Source organism: Catharus ustulatus, chromosome 2 (assembly GCF_009819885.2).
Source record: "Catharus ustulatus isolate bCatUst1 chromosome 2, bCatUst1.pri.v2, whole genome shotgun sequence".
Lineage (NCBI taxonomy): Eukaryota > Metazoa > Chordata > Aves > Passeriformes > Turdidae > Catharus > Catharus ustulatus.
Genome location: NC_046222.1, coordinates 21,738,468 through 21,757,197, shown reverse-complemented (window position 1 = coordinate 21,757,197; position 18,730 = coordinate 21,738,468). Strand labels below are relative to the sequence as shown.

At 40.5% G+C, this 18,730-nt stretch overlaps 1 protein-coding gene across 4 annotated transcripts in view; it reads left to right on the top strand.

Annotated features, from left to right (window-relative positions):
* Positions 1-18,730, top strand: part of NME7 (NME/NM23 family member 7) — a 90,645-nt gene that overhangs the window by 41,621 nt on the left and 30,294 nt on the right. For all 4 annotated transcript variants that reach the window (XM_033053420.2, XM_033053419.1, XM_033053416.1 and 1 more), the window contains 3 exons: positions 4,350-4,414; positions 5,218-5,286; positions 9,048-9,149. In XM_033053420.2, the coding sequence (XP_032909311.1) occupies positions 4,350-4,414; positions 5,218-5,286; positions 9,048-9,149 (236 nt within the window). The remainder of the gene's footprint in view (positions 1-4,349; positions 4,415-5,217; positions 5,287-9,047; positions 9,150-18,730) is intronic.

Below are 18,730 nucleotides of genomic sequence, written 5' to 3'. Positions count from 1 at the left end.
GAGGTTCTCCTTTAATACAGTACTTAGAAATGAGGAATAATGGAAAATCCTGGACTCTATCACTATATTCTCTCATCATTTCCTCACATGCTCCTCTCTCTCCTGTCAGTATTCACTGGTCTTTTCTTTCCCTCATCGCTAACCTGGGTGGCTTTTGAGGTCCCCCTCTCCTTTGCTGGCCCAGAATGGGTCACTCAGGAGACCCTCTGTCATTCCTTTGCTGTGCCAGAGCACAGGTGCAAAAATGACTGCATAGCCTTTTTCATACAGTACATAGTGGGGCTGGGAGACCAGTATTTATAGATTATCACCATGACCAAACTTTTGGGGAGTCTAGAAATTGTGTATTTATGCTGCATAGTAAAAATATCTAGAGTTGTGTGATTCCTAAGTAGAAAAAGAAGGAGAGAAAAACCTTGTTCTTCAGGGTATAGGTTGACCAACTGATAGGAAGAAGTGTACTTTTTGAGAAGGACATCTGTCATTTATGTACTGCCCAGTGTTTTTCAATGTTGTCTGAAACAGATATTAACAAGAACTTCAACTGAAAAACGTTGTAGGAGGACCCAACTCTAAATCCCACTTTTCCATCTTCTAGAGTTTAAAAAGGACTTTGCTTGGAGTCAGGTCGGATGGTGATTATCTGGAGTTTCAAAATAGGACCTTACCACTTGGCAGTAAAGAATCAGATTATTTAATTATACTATGAAGTAAAATTGCATTTCAAAATGTCAGAAAAAGACATGAAATTGAGTTGCTACTTATATTTAATGATATGTTAAGCGCCCGATACAGGTTACTGGATGAGATGGATCATCAGTCTGATCAGTCATGGCAGTTTTTGTATTCTTGTCAAAAAAACCCCGTGTTGTTTAGAAGGAATTAATTTTAATTATTGGAAGGATTTTAAAATGGCGTATGGAGGCTGAGATGAGGAATCTAGTTCTTGCCTTGCTTTGAAAGCAGTCTGCTATCTTGCCTAATGAGCTTTTAACAGAGGAATGGTTAAATTAGGAAACAGACCAAGAAGAAAGGGAAGAGAATGTAACATTCCTATTCTTAGGGCTGGTGGTTTGTAGTGCACTGGGACTGAAAGGTCCCAGTAGCATAGCTGCCATGGCTCATTGATTAAAGTCTTATTAGGTTAAAATGACTTTCATTAAGCTGTTTCATTTTATCCTAATGCCTGATTCTACAAACAGTTGTAACATTTTCCAATCTGATGTCTTCCCTACTACTTTCTGTTTCTTACTGAAGGATAATTTTCAAATACTGTATGTTATAAAGCAATGAGTCATATAATGTTAATGAACTGAGGAAGTCATGGTACTTTATCATTTTACCAGGTTAAAGTATATTGGAAAATTCTCTCTGTCTATACTGGAAAAGTATTATGTCCTGTACTAAGTATGTAGTAACATAAGGCTGCCCAGCAGACATTAAATGTGTGCCTGTGCTCCCTTTCTTTCACTCTTTTTGCTTCAATTAGTGTTACATTCCCTCAGTTGTATTTAGTAATGCTTGGGATTCTGTTGTGCTTTGTGACTGAAAATTCATCATAACTGGTGCCTAATCTGCGACTTTGATTTAGGTTCTTACTGTACATTTTAAACATTCACTGACCCTTTTTGAAGGGTCCTTAGAAAGTTGTTTTTTCACTACAGATTTGGATTTTAAAGTTGAAAAGAATTGTTGAAAGCTGCTAAAATGGCACTCTAATTAGTTCGTCTTTTCCTGAGCCTTATTGCCCCCAAAGAAGAGTATATGTCCCAGTTCAGTCATGCAACTGCCTGAAAGCCTCAAACAGATCCCAAACTGAGCCTTGAGCTTCCCCTCTTCTGTTGCTTGGGGATTGCCTTTGTGCTTTTTTGTTTCTATTTTGGTTCAGGTAGAATTTGAAAGGAAAGTGTCCCTAGGAGAAATGATACATGTATTACCTAAACTGGGACAAGGAAGGGCAAGTCACTGGATCTGTGGATCTTTGCTGCCACTGGCAACTTGCTTATGCTCCTCTGCCTCAATTCCCACATCTGGGAAGCAGAGCTAACATCCTGCTTTGCGAACACAAATCTCATGGCTCTTCTTCCTCAAGGCACTTTGAACTTTGTGGGTGAGGTGTCTGTCTGAATGGTGCCAGTAAATCCTTTGGTTAAGCCTTTTGGATGTTGCAGACATGGGCAATCTGTCTGGAGCAATAAAGTACTCTGCTGCTCTGATGAGTGAGAGTGAACTCAGAAATATAATGTAGAGGAAAATCTTGATAAATTTATCACAATTATTAAAGGAACCTTGCATTAAAGACCTTTATGCAGAATACCTTCCTACCTGAATTTCTGTCATTAAAGAAGATTATCTCCTCTCTACAGAAAAGATAGGTCTTAGTGACTTCAGTAGAGAAACAGCCCAGAAAGCTCAATAGAGTCCCCCTTTGCTTCTCTAAAACATGGATTTTGCTTGTAGGTTGTAAAACTACTGACTGAGAGTGCCTATGCAAGTAGCCCATTCTTGACTGATAAAGTGTAAAATGGACATCTGTCAGGCGAAGCAGCTGTCCCTGAGAGTGACCATTTATCTGCCAGTGCCCTTTCTTCATCTTTGCTGGTTTCTGGTGATGCAGTTGACTAGAATGTTGTCTTTGAAGATTGAGAATGAGGAAATGTTTATGCTGTGTCACATGTTTAATTACTTAATTAATTAAATTAATTTCTTCCATTTACTTATTAATTCCTGAATGATTCCCAGGCAGTCACTTGATCTCTTTACAAACTCTGAAGACAAGACTAAAGGCTCACTGCCTTAGTGGAACCTGTGTGGAAGCGTATGAGCTGCTCAGCCTTTCCAGCAGGATGGACAAAGAGAAACCAGAGCTCTGGTTTCTCTCTCTAATGCATTTCCTGGGCAAACTTGTCCAAATCCCTTTATTTTGCTGTTGCATTTATTTTTTTTTATCTTAAAAAAATAGGGTTTTTTTTCCCCCTGGATTCACAGGAGTGTTAAATGGAAACTTTCACCAAAACATGGTGGAACAGCATAGTGGGACAGTGACTGTATTTGCCTCTGCTTGTTTCTATGTCCTATAAACACGAAGATCTGCATGGACTAAGTCTCAGGTTTTCACATTCGTAGTTGGAAGTTTTTTGGAAGAAATATGCAGTGTTTTATAGAGGGAAGGGTTTTCTACATAAACCTTAGTGTGAAAATATGGTAACAAATACTTCAGGGACATGGTTTTTTCATTTTCATTTGTAAATACAATTTTTGAAAGCCTTTCAACTGTCAGTCTCATTTACCCAGAGCTTCCATTGACCTTCTAATGTGGTAGGAAGCTCCCCAGTCCTGTGCCACAGATATTAATAGGCTGTGTCTCAAGCATGCTATAACTTCCATACTAGCTTTGTTTTAGTCTCATCTCCTAAATTTATGTAATGCTAAATATCCTGCAATTTAAAGGCTACTTAATAAAAGGGTCAGGAGTCACATCCTGACATCCTTGTCATTCATTACAGGATATTCTTCTATGATTAATTATTTTCTAGATGAATGTCCAGAAATTTGTAGTTTCTCATAAATTGTACTAGAGGAAAGGCATCTGTGTTCTATAAAAAACAATGATTCTGTGAAATTCACTCACATAGAGTGTTGTGCTTGGCTGACATAATCTTCAGAATGGCCTTATAATCATGGGCAAATCTGAAATATACATTCAGTGAAAAATCAGTGGTTCTTTTTTTTCTGAAGTTCAGTTTTGTTTTACAATATCATTCAGTTTCTGAGGATGCATTCTGGGGAGAATAAGCAAGCAGTATCATCAGTAATAGCATATTTGTGAGCTGTAAACTTCAAAGGAGTATGTGATTTTACACTGTTATTTTTTTCCCTGTAGAAAACATGAACTCCTGTGCTATTTTATTGGCAACATTTGTTATCATCCTGCATTGTTTCTGGCTTAAAGTAGGACCTGCAAAAAGAAAAAGACAGCTGGTGCTCTGAATTGATGACTGATTAAGCATCAGCGTTGTCAATGGGTCTTTATTAAAAATATAAATCTTGGACTTGCAGCAACTGGATGTTTTGCAGTTGATCTGAGAAAAGCAAAGGCTTCACTAATTACCTTTTTTGGTAGAAATAATTTTCAACAGCTGCATGGAATTTAGTTATTTGAAACAATCAACATGTAACCTCATATAGAACACATAGAGTGTGTGAACTCGGCTGTGCTCTTTGCTTCCTCTAACATTGCACAAACATTGTTTTTTCACTCTGAGTATAAGCAGTATATTGGCATGATACCTTTCAGCTATAAATACTGCTTTTTAAAATTGAATACTGTATTTTCCATGTTTCTTCAGGGCTTACTGGAAAGATTATAAAAGCCATCCTCAAAGAAGGATTTGAGATCTCAGCCTTGCAGATGGTAGGTTTCCTTTTGTGTATTTTTATGATAAACAGTAGTTGGAGTAGTGCTGTATGCTCATAGTAGCAGTGCACAAATGTCTTCCTGCAGTATAAAAGCCTTGTGCAGACTGTAGAAATGTTTTGGGATCAGCACTGTCCTTGTGACATTTGTGTTTTAGTATCTCATTGATCAGCTAATCTGTTTCTGTGTGCTTGGTGACCTTGAGCCAAGACACTATATTTCCCTGTAACTGAGTTTCCCTGTAGTAAGGAGAGGAGATAATGGTGTCTGTCTCTTCTGGAGAAATTTGAGATATCTTTACAAAAGGTACTAGCTAAGATTAATGAAACTATTGTTAATATCCTTTCTTAATTTGTAAAATATGTATATTTAGTATTAATTATAGGGGATGCTTTTAAAGGTACTGTAAGGGATTTTGACACTCTGAACACCCTCAGCAGTTAAAGGGATTTGGCACAGAGATTGTTCCCAAGAGTCCTGTCCTTTAATTCTGGTGGAAGTCTCAAGATCTGACGTTCTCCTATCACTCAAATCCCCATCACAAATGAAGAATACCCCCTTTCTTAGTGGGATCAGCCAGCACTACATTGTCTACTTGTATTTGATGTGGAAAAAGATACTGTGTGCCATGTTGCCTGTGGCATCACTGACTAAACTGCTGACAAGCTTCATATTGCAGTAGTAAAGCCATTCCTTTTACCTAGTAAAACTAGTGGATTCTGAATGTTTGCTGGTTAATAAGGGATGTCTGTGTATTCCTGTTGTTTAGTTCAGAATGGCTAACATTTTGGTTTCCTTAGTTCAACATGGAGCGTACAAATGTGGAAGAATTTTATGAGATTTACAAAGGCGTCGTCCCTGAATACCTGGTAAGCATGAGTTTAACAAGAATCTGTTTGAAAATGAAATATGGTCAAGTGTGAAAATTACCAGGTTTCGTATTGCTGGGATTGTGATGTGGTTTCTTTATGAACCTGGTATTGAATAGTTCTACTTTGTTCTCAAATAAATTAATTAATTGTGAGAATTGCATTATGTGTGTCACAATAGAGGAGAGCCTTTCATGAAAATTGTTCAGCCAAGGAAATTTGTAAAATACAACAGAGTCATGTCCCCAGCTTCCTCCAGAGAAGTTATTTTATTGATGTTGGTCTGTGAGAATGTATCACACCTGTATCTTTCTTTGATTGGATATTACAGGCTTGGGCCAAAATACATATTTATCTTTTTTTTTTACAATGAGGCTGCTCTATTGGAGGCTCTCCTAATGACATCTTGTACTATTCTTCAGTTTATTCATCTGACTTCTGTAAATATTCAGAAAATTTAAGAAGTTTAAAATATACTGTAATCCCAGTGGACACCAACAGTATTATACTTTGTTGTACTGTCACATAAAACTTCCTGACTGCAGATAGAACAATGGGAATACATGAAGATGAGCTTGTATTTCTGGATCACCTTTGCTCAGAGGATTTTGGTTCATTTTACTCATACTAATTTTTACTTTACTATGTAATTTACTCATAGTAATGAGTGTAGCTTTACTGTCATGCTATTATGTTGCAAATTTTCCTTAATTTTTAAATGGTTGGTTACATTATTGTAAGTTTTCTACACATTTACTGATGTTACTCTGAAAATGAATTTTTTATTCTCTTCTGCCTCCTTTATGATTGTTCAGTCTAACTTACTTCAACAGGGTTTGTAGATTTGTCTTTAAATGGATTAGGAGTACTGTTAGTTCACTCTCAGAGTGGGGAATACTCACAAGGCCTCTGAACATCATTTTTGACAAGTACCAAAGGGAGATAGGACAGGCATGCTTGTAGGTATGCGGGAGAATTTAAAAATGAAAGTATCTGACCAGTATTTCAGGGCCTGAGGAGTCCTGTAGTGCTGCAAAAGTCTCTGCTTTGAACAAAATGGGAAATTCTGTACCATTTTCTGCAGCTCTTGGGCTGCACAATCTCTAAATTTCTAACAAGTCTCAAATTATAGTTATATAATTTAATTGGAGAGTTACTCAGAAGGGAAGTTAACATTTAAACAAGGCAAGTCAATAAAAGTACATTTTAGGTGATGTCAAAAAAAGTGAGAATCTAGGGCTCAGTCCTGCAAGTTATATGTGCTGGATTGACTCAGTTGAAATTAAATCAAATTAATATTTTCATGCACTCAGGATATCTGAGAAACAGGAAACGTGGAAAAGCTAATCATGATGGTAAAGGGTTCTGGAGAAGTTACACATGGGAACAGCAACAGATATTGTCAGTGCAGTCCAAACAGGAAAGTATATTACGAAATAGGATATTGGAGAAAGAATATGACCTCTTCTATATGTGACTCAGAACCATCTGTTTTGATTTAAATTTTGTTTATCATTCCAAAATAACTCAACACAGAAGATACTGGCATCCAGAAATCCTTTTTAAAAAAAATTATATGTCCATTTCTTCTGGTTATTCCTTGTCTGTCAGATAAAGACTTTAAAATTGTATATGAAGTACTTTGTGAAAAGAGAGTGCTGTACAATTGCCCAAAATTTTAGTTTTGTTAGTATCCCCTACATGGGATTTCACATACACATTACTTAATTTTCATGCTGTTTTGCTTTGTACTTCCTACTCTAGCCAGAATAGAAAATGGGGGAAAAGAAGTGAGATTATTTTAGATCAACTCAGAATCCATTAATCAAAAATCCTTGAGCTTGATCCACCTCCACAATGGTTCTGGTAGACCACAAACCATGCTGTTTGATGAATGAACTATTTGCTAGAGAAAATTTGATGTAGCTGTACCTGGGAGCCTCACCAGACAAACATTGCCTGCTACTTAGACTCATCTTTGGACTTGATGAGGCTGTGTACGTAGATCAGGCTTGTCTGACACAGAACCACCTGCCTCTGTACTGGCAGCTGGTCTTCATGTCTCAGCTCTGTGCAGTAATGAAGAAGTCAGGAGTAACTTTGTAATATTGTTCCCTGTTGCTGGTGGGATGTCCGTGCTGAAACAATAAAACAGGGAGGAACAAGAATAACCACAGTTTGCAGGAATTGCGGAGTTGATTCATGTTAAAAGCCCGTTTTTTTCTATGTTTTCCTGTTAACAGTTGTTTAGATGACAGAATTTAATGGAATTCTTCAGAGTGGTGACTTTGTGACAATTTACTGTTTCTTAGCAGAATTAAATATTTGGCTCTTTGACCTGCTTTGAACACAGGATCTGTTGGTGATAACACAGTTTTTGGAATTAAAATGCTTATTTATGTTGTAGAGCATGAAGCTAATCTGCGCTTTTTTCATGTCCTTAAGGAATACTACTACCTAAATTTTCTAGGATCTGGTTCATGATAGAGGCACTGGATAAAATTCAGGGAGGGGAACTTAGGCACATGTTCTCTGTATTGAATCCAGTATGAGGATAGCAGCTTTTTGGAACAGTGCTGATTGACTCAGAGTCATTGTGGGTTTATTTTCTGTCACAATTCATAGAAGGAAGAGAAGGACTTAGTTCTTCTTTTCCTTCTGCTCTTTCATCCACTCTGTATGCTTTGCCATGGTTCATCTTTGATCTGCCTGTGGCTGGTGGGCATGATTGCAGAACCTTGCTAGTCCATACCTGTCCTCCCTTACTTTCTGTGCATGTTTTATCCTTTTGTTTTTCCTTATTGGTTTTGATTCCTTTAATTATCTTGATTTGTTTAAAACTTGTCTACCTAGATTTCTAGACAAGTATGCAATTATAAGGGCATGATTTAAAAAAGGAAGTCAGACTAGAACATCAAAATGGATTCTTTCTGCTTGTGAAACCTATACCTCTAATTAACAAACTCCTGTTTGGCACTAATGCCCAGAGTTAATTTAAGCTTATGAAAGCTAAGATCCATCTTCATCACCCACATGGAACTCACGATGTCTCTTTACCCTACTGAAGACTCCAGGGAAACAGATGATTTCACTGTAACTGAGATCCTGGTATTAGTACATCCCAAGAATGTTGCCAGACCCTTTCCCTAACAGGTTGTACCACAGGCACAGGTTCTGTTGGCTTGTGTGTTTCAGCTTCTGTAGTAATCTGTGAGGAAAACACAGTGAGAACCAAAAGCCCAGGAGACATTTTAATGACTTAAGGCCATTGAGTGAGTATATATTTGGAAATAGATATAGGCTGTGTACTGTGCTTCTGGTAGGGAACACTGCAAAGAACATTGCTACCTGTGGAACTGACTGAACATAGTGTGATTTTTCAGGCTTAAAGCCCAGCAAAGTGCATTCCAGAGATTCAGTCTAGTTTGACAAGGTACAGGATACTACCATGAAATCTAGGTCCAGATCAATAAGGATGTACCTACAAAAGAATTTAAAGTATTGTGGATGTTGTTATATGCTATTCAGTATTCTGTTGAATCTGAATATCCAATTTTTCTCAATTTCCACCTTCTAAACCAAGTAGCATTTCTTTAATGGTAAGTACTAATGGTGTCTGTTTAGTGTCCTTGCTTTCCTAAATGCAACAATATTTCTTAATTGTTCTTGTCCTGTAAGTGTGGGCCTAGTTTCAAGGAGAAATACAGCCCTTGCTAAAGCCCAAAGAGTTCAACTTTTTTTCTGTCTTCTTTCTCTTCCAGGAGATGGTTTCAGAGTTGTGTTCAGGCCCTTGCATAGCAATGGAGATTAGACAATTTGATCCTTCAAAAGTGTTCAGAGACTTCTGTGGTCCTTCTGACCCTGTAAGTACTTTCTTGAGTGATAAATAAAGCTTAAAAAATTGATGAGCTAAGTGAATTAAGATGTCAAAGTGTGTTTTGGTTGCCACATGCTTGCTGCATTCATTAGAAATGTGTCAGTCTTATTATATAAGAGGTCAAATGCTAGCCTTGGTGGACCGATTTGCAAATCCTTTAGCAACCCTTCCAAGCTTACCTAAACCAGATGATAAAATACTGTGATGACATTTATGTGAAAGGAAAGTTATCTAGGCAAAAATCTCTGTTAAAGATTCACAAATACAATAATACAAGGCTTCAGAGCTGTTGAGCTGTTAACTGTTCATGAGCTGTTGACTGTTCATTAACTGTTATTGCTTGTGGATGCCGGTGTAATCAAATGTTAATTCATTGCAGTCTGTGACATTCTCTTAGGATGAAACTGAAAGGAGAATAGGTTCCTTTGATTTTCAGAAGGATAAAAAAAAAAAAGGGTGTCGAAGTTCTCATACCTGTTTGCTTCTCACTTTTTTCATTTTTTGAGCTGGATAATTAAATATGTGTGACACTGTGTGCAATTTGAAGACGAGCATAAGTGCTGTCTCAGAATGTTGCAGATTTTTGTTAACAGTGAAGGCTGCTCTACAGATAAGAGCAATGAGGTGAAATATCAAGATGCAGGTGTTGAAGTCAGGATTTGTATGTTTTGCTTGTTATAATTTAATGTTTTAGTTGCAGACTTAAGGCAAGTTCACCAGTCTTCATGAAAAAGAATCACACAGATGAATGTTTGAAGATGAGAACATGTTATTCAAGATATATTTTTCTTCAGAATCAGAGTTTCCATTATAGAAAGCGCAGGTTAAAGGCATTATTCAAACCTTTATTGCCTCTTCTGTCTGGAAACATTCAAATTTTTCTCTACTGGACTAGCATCTTGTAAACAGAGCATAAACCATTTATCTTAGTTTTAACTGCAGGATGGTGTATCAGCATGTAAGGTTTCTGGTCTTTAAAACATTCAAAGATGCAGTAATTTTATTTGGGCCTATGACATCCTTTTCACGTGTCTGCTTGTTTAATACCTGATACATTAAAATCAACCTATGCTTGCAAACATCACAGTGACTTTTGCTTATGAAAGACAACTGTTCCTATATAAGAATTTCATTGGTTTGCCTTACATGAAAAACTGACATAACTATTACAATGCATATAAGCAGCTGTTGGTGAGCTGAGGGATGTATAAACTGATGGCTTTTCTGGGTAACAGAAGAAAACCACAAAGGAGGGAACTAATTTCCTGTCTGCCAGATCTCTTGCTCCTCAGTGACCTAGTGATGCTGTTGGTATTTCACTGGTAATGCTTAACTGTCTGAGTTGTGAAGTGAAAATTAGTACCTGCCTGCTTCTAGTGGAAGTAGAGGCTGTAAGTTGTGGACACTGACTTCAGAGCAGTTCTACTAATGACATGTTTGGAAGACAGGCAACTGTGTTGTATTTCTGTGCACTGTTTTCTGTAAAACTTGCAAATTAATTGATTCTCCAAGCACGTAAAGCCTGTGTACAGTAACTGCAGCTGCTCTCAAGACTAACCATTGCCTGAAATTACAGTCATTTCACGATTACAAGCCGCACTGACTATAAACCGCATCGCTGGGTGTTGGCAAACATTTCGTTCTTTGTCCATACACAAGCCGCACCCAATTATAAGCCATCCTGTCGTTCGCAGCGAGGACCCGCGTGCAACAAAGTTGCCAAATAGTAACAGAATCACAGCATGGCAGGGGTTAGTGGCTTGGCTCGGGCCATGAGGGCTCAGGACTGCTGATGGGGCCAGGTGGCCCAGCTCGGCGCTGCCACTCGGCAGGGCCACTCGGGGCTGACCATGACCTCCAGGCTCGCTCGCCCTGGCCTACCGTTGCGCCGTGGTGGCAGGGGGGCACGGAGCCCGCCGGCACCTGTGGCGGTGGTGGGAGGCGGGGATGGAGCCTGCCAGCACCCGCGGCGGTGGTGGGAGGCAGGGATGGAGCCCGCTGGCACCCACAGCGGCGGCGGCAGGAGGGGACGGGAGCCCCCTGCCTCCCCCCGAGCCACGGGGCCAGCAGGAGGGGGCTCCCCGTCTCTCCACCCGGCTGCTCTGCCTGAAGGAGGGAGTCCCCCGCCTTCCCCACCCCACGCACTGCCTGCACAGAGCCAGCTCCACCCGCGGCGCAACAGAGTAACCAATGTGTAACAATCGGGTAAAGCCGGGTTTTATTGGCAGGTTGCTCGACTCGGCCCCTCGGTTTTCACTTCCAGGGTTGAAAATGTCAGAAAATTATTCACATATTAGCCACTCCTGAGTGTAAGCGTCATTTCCGGTGTGGGAGCAAAATTTTAGTCAAAACGGTGCAGCTTGTAATCGTGAAATTACTGTAATCTGTCTTTTTGTACTGCTTGTAGCTTGTCCTTGAGGGTAAAGGGGCTAAGGTATCTTGGCTTTTGTAATTACCAACTGGAATTGTCAGAGAAGCTTACACCTTCACTTTGTGGTTACAATATTTGTCTGAAATAGGAAAAGCAGAAACCATAACAACAGTTTCATTACCGTAAGAGTTTATATGCAGACCATGAAGATAATTTGTGCTTGATATTCTAGTGGTTAAGCAATATCTAAGTGTCATGCAAATAGTACATTATCATTGAGAGATCTGGATCTGTTTATAAATTGTCCGTTTACTTATGCTAGATCCTGATGTTTGTGCAGTCTGTTCATAAGCACAGGAGAAGACCAGGTTCACTACAAAAATGGACCCATTTGGGTCTCATTGGCGCCCTATCTGCCATTGAAATCATTGTCATTGCTTCCAAGGCAAAGTGCTATTTGAAGTGAGCAAAGGTGTTGGAATTTGACTTATATAATAAATCTTTCCCAATCACTGTGTGCTGTTAATTATACCTTAAATACATAACAAATGTAATAATTACTTTGTGGTATGTCAGAAACCTAAACTGGGTGTGAATATTAACAGCCCTTTCAGTCTGTTCTTGTTTTTGCAGGATGTTTAGGGTTGAAGAAAGAATTAGAGTACTTCTATTTTGAGGGTTAGGCTTTAATAAGATAACAATTTATAACAAGTGTGTAATGCTAAAAATGAAATGGAACTTTGGGCTATTGTCTGTAAGTGGGTAATTTTTTGTTAGCACTGCAGGTCAGTAAAGCTCTCCGCCAAAAATACCCTTCATTATAAACCAGCTTATAAATACATTATTAAAACCTCCTCTGTGACAGCAGGCAGTAGGATAAAGATACTTTCCTGGAAGGAGCTGTGCTGGCTGTGCTCACTCCCAAAATTACTGTGGTCTGATTGAAGGGCTCAGTGTGGCAGATTTCTGGCTTCTTAAACACTTGTCCCCAGTAGATAGTGCATGCAGTAGGATATATACAGTAATTTCACGAATACAAGCCGCAGCAATTTGACAAAAATTTTGGTGGAAACCCGGAAGTGCGGCTAATACTCGGGGGCGGCTAATATGTGAATAATTTTCTGATATTTACAACCCTAGACGTGCCAGCCAGGGCGCCGAGCCAAGCACCTGCCAGTAAAAGCCGGCATTCCGCGATTGTTACAAAGTGTTACTGTGTTGCCCTGGCTCCCTGCAGGCAGCAGGGGAGCGGGGAGAGAGGTGGGAGAACAATCTTCCCTCCTCTGCCACAGCCCAGGGGAGAGACGGGGGGGCCCGCGCCGCCATTGCTGCGGCCCGGGGAGGGGGGAGGGGTGAGTCTGCGCCGCCATTGCCACGGCTCGGGGAGCAGGTGGGGAGCCCACGCCACCATTGCCGCGGCCCGGGGAGGCGGGGGGGAGCCCGCGCCGCCATTGCCGCGGCCCGGGGAGGAGGGGGGCAGCCCGCGCCGCCATTGCCGCGGCTCGGGGAGGAGGAGGGGGGCTCTGCCCCCGCCCTCCGCCGCCATGGCGGGAGCAGGGGGTGCTCCGTGCCCGGCTGGCGCTGCGCCGCGAGCGGGGCGCTCTCTCCGTGCCCGGCCGGCGCCACGACGGGAGCGGGGCCAGGGCGAGCGAATCCAGAGGCGGCAGCCAGCCCCGAGTGGCAGCGCCGGGCTGGGCTACCTGGCCCCATCGGCAGCTCCTAGCGGGCCGAGCCTGCACAACCTTAGTTGAGCCAGTAAACCCCCCGCCATGCCATGGTTCTGTTAGTATTTGGCAACTTTGTTGCACACAAGTCCTCGCTGCGAACCACAGAGTGGCTTATATTCAGGTGCGGCTTATTTATGGACAAAGAACGAAATATTTGCCAATACCCAGAGATGCGGCTTATACTCAGTGCAGCTTGTATTCGTGAATTTACTGTACCTTTCTGCAGGTAAGATATATACCTTTTGCTGCTCCCGGTATCCTTCTTGTACATTGGCACTTTTCTACTGAGTGTCTGGCTGGCTCACTGTACTCTTGGTGAGCTGTCAGCCTCTTTAATCACACTTGGCTTTAGCTCCTGGAGTGCAGCTCATTCTTTTGTGGCTTTAGTGGTATCACCTCAGGCCTTTCTGTAGTCCAGTCATAATGCTTGTTCTTGTCTTCCAGTTGCAGTCTCTAGCCAGGTCCCAGACTAATTGTATGCCTTGCTCTTGGTGTCCGTCTGTGTCTCTTCCTCTCTGTCCTAGTGTGCCTCTGCAGTTAATACGTGGGCCTTGGAAGTGGAAGGTTCTCTCCACATCTACTGTAATAAACAGATTATTTACTCTTTACTTACTTTCACGGCACCTCTATAAAAGGCTAGCAGTCATACTGATGTCCATCTTGAAAATGTTTCTTTGCAATGTTGAAAAGGTATCTGAATGTCACACAAGACTGCAGCATTTCAGGGAGGGGAGGCATCCTCAGCATCTGCTGTGCACACAAAACAATAAGGTTTGAAATGGTGACATCCTATGAGCATCTGAGAACTTTTGTTCAGATATTAAAATTACAAATGAGAATGGGGTTTCTGAAATGACCTCAGGTCCCACCGGTTTTCCTGGTGTGTCTGAATCATTTAAGACCTTTTTTAAAATACACTATCAAATCTTGTTATGCAGGTTGTTAAATTACACGTTTTTTGCTGGATGCTATTTCACTCTGTTTCTACTGGTACAGTTGACAAGAAAGAAAAAGTTGAAAGAAAAGAAAGAAAAAAATTGAAAGAAAAAACCTTGCACCTATGGCAAAGAGAAAGATAGGAAGAGGACTTGAAAGTTAATTAAATCTGGTTCTTACAGAACGTGAGTCCTTTGAACTTTCAGTACACGCTGTTACTTGGAAGCAAAAGTTACTAACTGCAACCAAAGTCTGACAGAAATGAAGTTGTGTTTCTCCTTCATTGTAAAGAAATGAAAAGGCTTGGAGGGCACAGTGTGCATTATCAAGAAAGCTGTCTTGTTTAAGTTTAGTAAGGAAGAAAAAGAAAGCAACCTATTCTGCATTGATTTGACTTTCTTTATCAGGGACCAGGATGTAAAATCTGTAATGGAAAATCTTGGAACAAAGAGATGGTGGCCAGGGAATCCTGTCACTGCTTGAGTTTACTGGCGTTGATATTTCATTTCACTAATGTATGTATATTTTTGTCTCTGGTGCAGTTGGAGGCTTTTTGTTATTACTTAGGTCTGAAGCTATGGCTTTAGTTTTCACATCTTTGTGGAGCTTCTATGTTGAAATTACTGCTTGGTAACGTTTTGTCACAGAGTTGGCAAGATGATTACAGTAATTTCACGATTATAAGCTGCACCATTTTGACTAGAATTTTGGTCCGAACCCGAAGTGCAGCTTATAATCAGGTGTGGCTTATATATGGACAAAGAACGAAAAGTTACTGTTTTAGTTTGGAGGACAGGTGTTTGCTGAGAAAGGCAGGAACTGCTCTTTGAAATGGACCCTTCCCTCCAAATTATTATAATTTTGAAATCAAGGGGCTTTCAGGCAAAAATATGGCAGTTAGGAATAACAGTTCTTTTCTAGGGAAATTAAAATAGAAATACAGTATACTACAAAGAAATAAACTCCAAATCCTGACAAAGTCAGAGTACAACCTGACACCCTGTCATGCAGGGTGTTGGTAGCAGTTCGATTAAATGGTGATTGCAGTCTTCTTGCAGTGACAGATGTGATTCAGTTGAAGCAGTGGTCCTGTAGAAGGTGCAGTTTCCCTCCAGAGGTCCAGTGGTGATGGAGAGAAATACGGTTTTCCTCTGGAATCTAGTGGAGAAAGGGGCTCTCTTAGTGTCCCAAAACCTCTGTTTTTATCTTGGTAAGAAATGTTGGGCTCTTCCCCCTGGCTGGAGCAACTTCCAATGGGATGAAGCAATTTTATCAGTCCCACAGTGGGACTCAATGGGCCATTAGCAGAAAATGACTCTCTGGAGGAAGGATGGGTTGTGAAAAGATAAAGAACAATGCCCTGCCTGGTTTCAATGGATGGCTCATTAGCGGAATATCTCCCATGTAGATAAGGACCACTGCCCCCACCCTCAACAGATGGTGATAGAATAGATACCTTTTATCACATCCTGTATTGTAACGTGTGGCTTATAATCAGGTGCGGCTTATATATGGACAAAGAACAAAAAGTTGCTGGCAGCCGGAAGTGTGGCTTATACTCAGTGCGGCTTATAATCATGAAATTACTGTACTTAGTATTCATAAAACACTTGAAGAATGCTGTAGAAATTAGGGTGATCTTTTTGTTGTTGTTGTTGGGTTTGTTTTTGTTTGTTTGTTTGCTTGGGTTGGGTTGGGTTTTTTTTAACTTTATTCCTATACAAATTTAAAAGTTGGTTATAATACATGATTCCTGGAGTCTACTACATCAGGAGCATATTCCTCGCTGACTGCATAACTTTTAGAAATCCTAAGAGCTTTTATTTGGAATTGACTGTACACTAAACGTGACTCAAGTCCCTTCTGTTGTGAGATATTATTAAAGTGATGGGAGGTACTGCAATGTTTCTGCATCCTGTGGACTGAAAGGGGATTTTCATAGGCTTGCTTTAAATCCTAACCTACATTCTTTTTACACTGGGGATTTTAAGTGTAACAGTGTATCAAGTCTTTTGTGTGAAAGAGCTGAAAGGGAGATTAGATGGTTTAAAATAAAGCAGTGAACTGAAAGAGCTGGAGTCTGCTTTAGCTCCATTCCTGACCTCACTGCATGACCTTGTGCAAAAAGTTCAATATCTTTCTGCCTCAGTTAATCACATCAGTTAAATGGGGATAACAGTATGAGCTAAAGAGCACTGTTGCTGTAAGATTTTTCTTTTTGTAGACCTCCTGTGAATCTCTAGCACTGAAAAATAGGTATATATGAGGCTTAAAATGTTCATGTTCATTCCTAGAGCTATGTTATCAGCACAATATTTTCATATTGCGTCACATAAAGAATAGTTCACTGAAAGATGTAACAGAATATAAAGGCTATTTTTGAGCTTCTAAGTACTTGTTTTCTGATAATACCTTTGTAGTTATTTTAGTGTGGATTCTCCCTATAGCCTAGTGAGTCCTGATAAGACTGTTGACAATGAAGTACATAATGTCTTTCAAGAGAAATAAGATTTTTTTTAAATCTAATTCTTTAATGAAGAAGATTTTAATATAATTGATTATCTACTCAGATAGTCTGAGTCATGTAATAAAAATAAAAACTTTCAGAGGCAGACTGTTATCAGCTCGAGTAGGAAGCAGACCAATCAATACCAGTTGCAATATCCTGCTATCTGAGCCAGCAATGGGAAAGACACGATTGTATTGCTTGGATGTTATTTAGGGTCAATCATCTGACTCTGTCCTTCCAGTTTTTAATTTCTATGTTAGCCTTTGCAGGTCTAATGAAAAAGTGTTCCAGACAGAGCCAAGGCTTCTTAGTTGAGAGACAGGTTAGTTTTTGGCTGTGGAGGTGGATTCTTCCCTCTAGTGCAGCCCCCTTTTTCTGAGCTGGCACTGTTGATTCATAAAGCCCAAGATGTCTGTCGGTTCAGGACTTCTCCTGCCTTATTCCATGTCACCTGTCTGTGCACAGTATGGGATCTAGAAGAAAGGAAATGCTAAGATAACTATGCTCTAATGACCCATAGCTGCAATGTGACTGCAACTAGGAATTGTCACCACTGCTTTAGACTGTCAGTATGTTGGTGTACGATTTGAAATTTACCTCCAACAGTATTACAGTTTCTTGTCAGAGACAAGCCTATGTCTCTGTGGATGCCAAACATCATACCTGTGGCAGTGTGTTGCTTTCCCTGGTTTAAAATGCATGGAGTCTGCACTGGCTGCACCAGGGACAAAATTTGTTCTTCCTCTCAAAGCACTGTGTAGCCCTGGGAGGAGGTGAGAGTCAAGAATCCAAGAAGTAATTTTTACAGTCATTCAGTGTTCATAGTGAGTTCTCCTGATGTCTCTTTTGCTTCTGAATAAGGTTTGCAGAGGTCTGGCAGGCCTTGACACCCACCTTAACGCTGCTACCCTGTTTGCTTTGATCACATGTGTGTGTGCTTTGTAGTGGCATGGATGCATGATCTGCTTACAGTTTTGAGTGACCAACTTAGAGCTGTGTTTCTTGCAACTGTCTCCTCCAAGCAAGTCTTTGCAGGTGATGGGCAGTCCTTTGATGGCAAGAGGGATTTCAGCCTCAGAGCAATATGTCTTTGTGCAGAGATTAGAACAAAAATCAAAGAGTAGTAGTGGAAGAGCCTTTTGCTTGCAAGTGGCTTGCTTTAGATGTGGCTTGTTGTTGCCACAAGGTTACTGTCAAATTATAGCTGTTCAGTGTCATGTGGAGCTGGAGCTTGTAGGCTCACTTTGATTCTTGATGGCTTGATTAAAATTTGCTGTTATTAGTGGTGACTGACAGTCTCCATCAGGAGATTAAATATTGGCAGAGCCCTCAAGACCTAACTCTGTTTTAAAGGCAGTGTGATTGAGGCATGTTGGCAAAGTTACAGTTGGAAAAAACATGCTTTTATCTGCCACTCCTTGTCTGCAGCTCCAGAGCTACTGAACTTAAATGTGTTATCAATGCAACTGTTGCTGCCTAAACATATCCTGGATATGAGGTCTCTGGACTTGAGTTCAGTGGTCCCAAATTCAAGTAGTTTGATAAAATAGTTAATAACTGCATTGTCTATTACCAGGCCCACTGCCACCACAGAGGCATTATAGTGGAGAGTCTGCTGCTTTCATCCTCTGCAGAGAAGGTGCTTGTGCCCTCTAGGAGAGGACCGAGAGTGTATTTGCATCTTGTTTCCAGTTGCTGCAATGCCTTTTCTTTATAATTAGTTGACTACCAAAGCCCCTCTAGCCTATGTAGTAAGAGTTTTTTTGGAGTTTCCTCTGCCACCTGACACTATGGTATTTTGGTATCCCCTGATGACAAGACCTGTTTTCAGCTGTGATTTCTGGAAATTTGAAGGAAGTTAACAGTATTTTGTCAAAGATTCTGTATGTCCTGGAAAGTAGCATCAGCTTCAGAAGCTTCAGGGTTCCCGACTGCATTCCTGTCTTTCCCTTATGTCAATCTGTCTCTGATTTTGAAATGTTTCTTTTAGGGCACCTCTCACCTGGTTCCAGACTGGAATAACT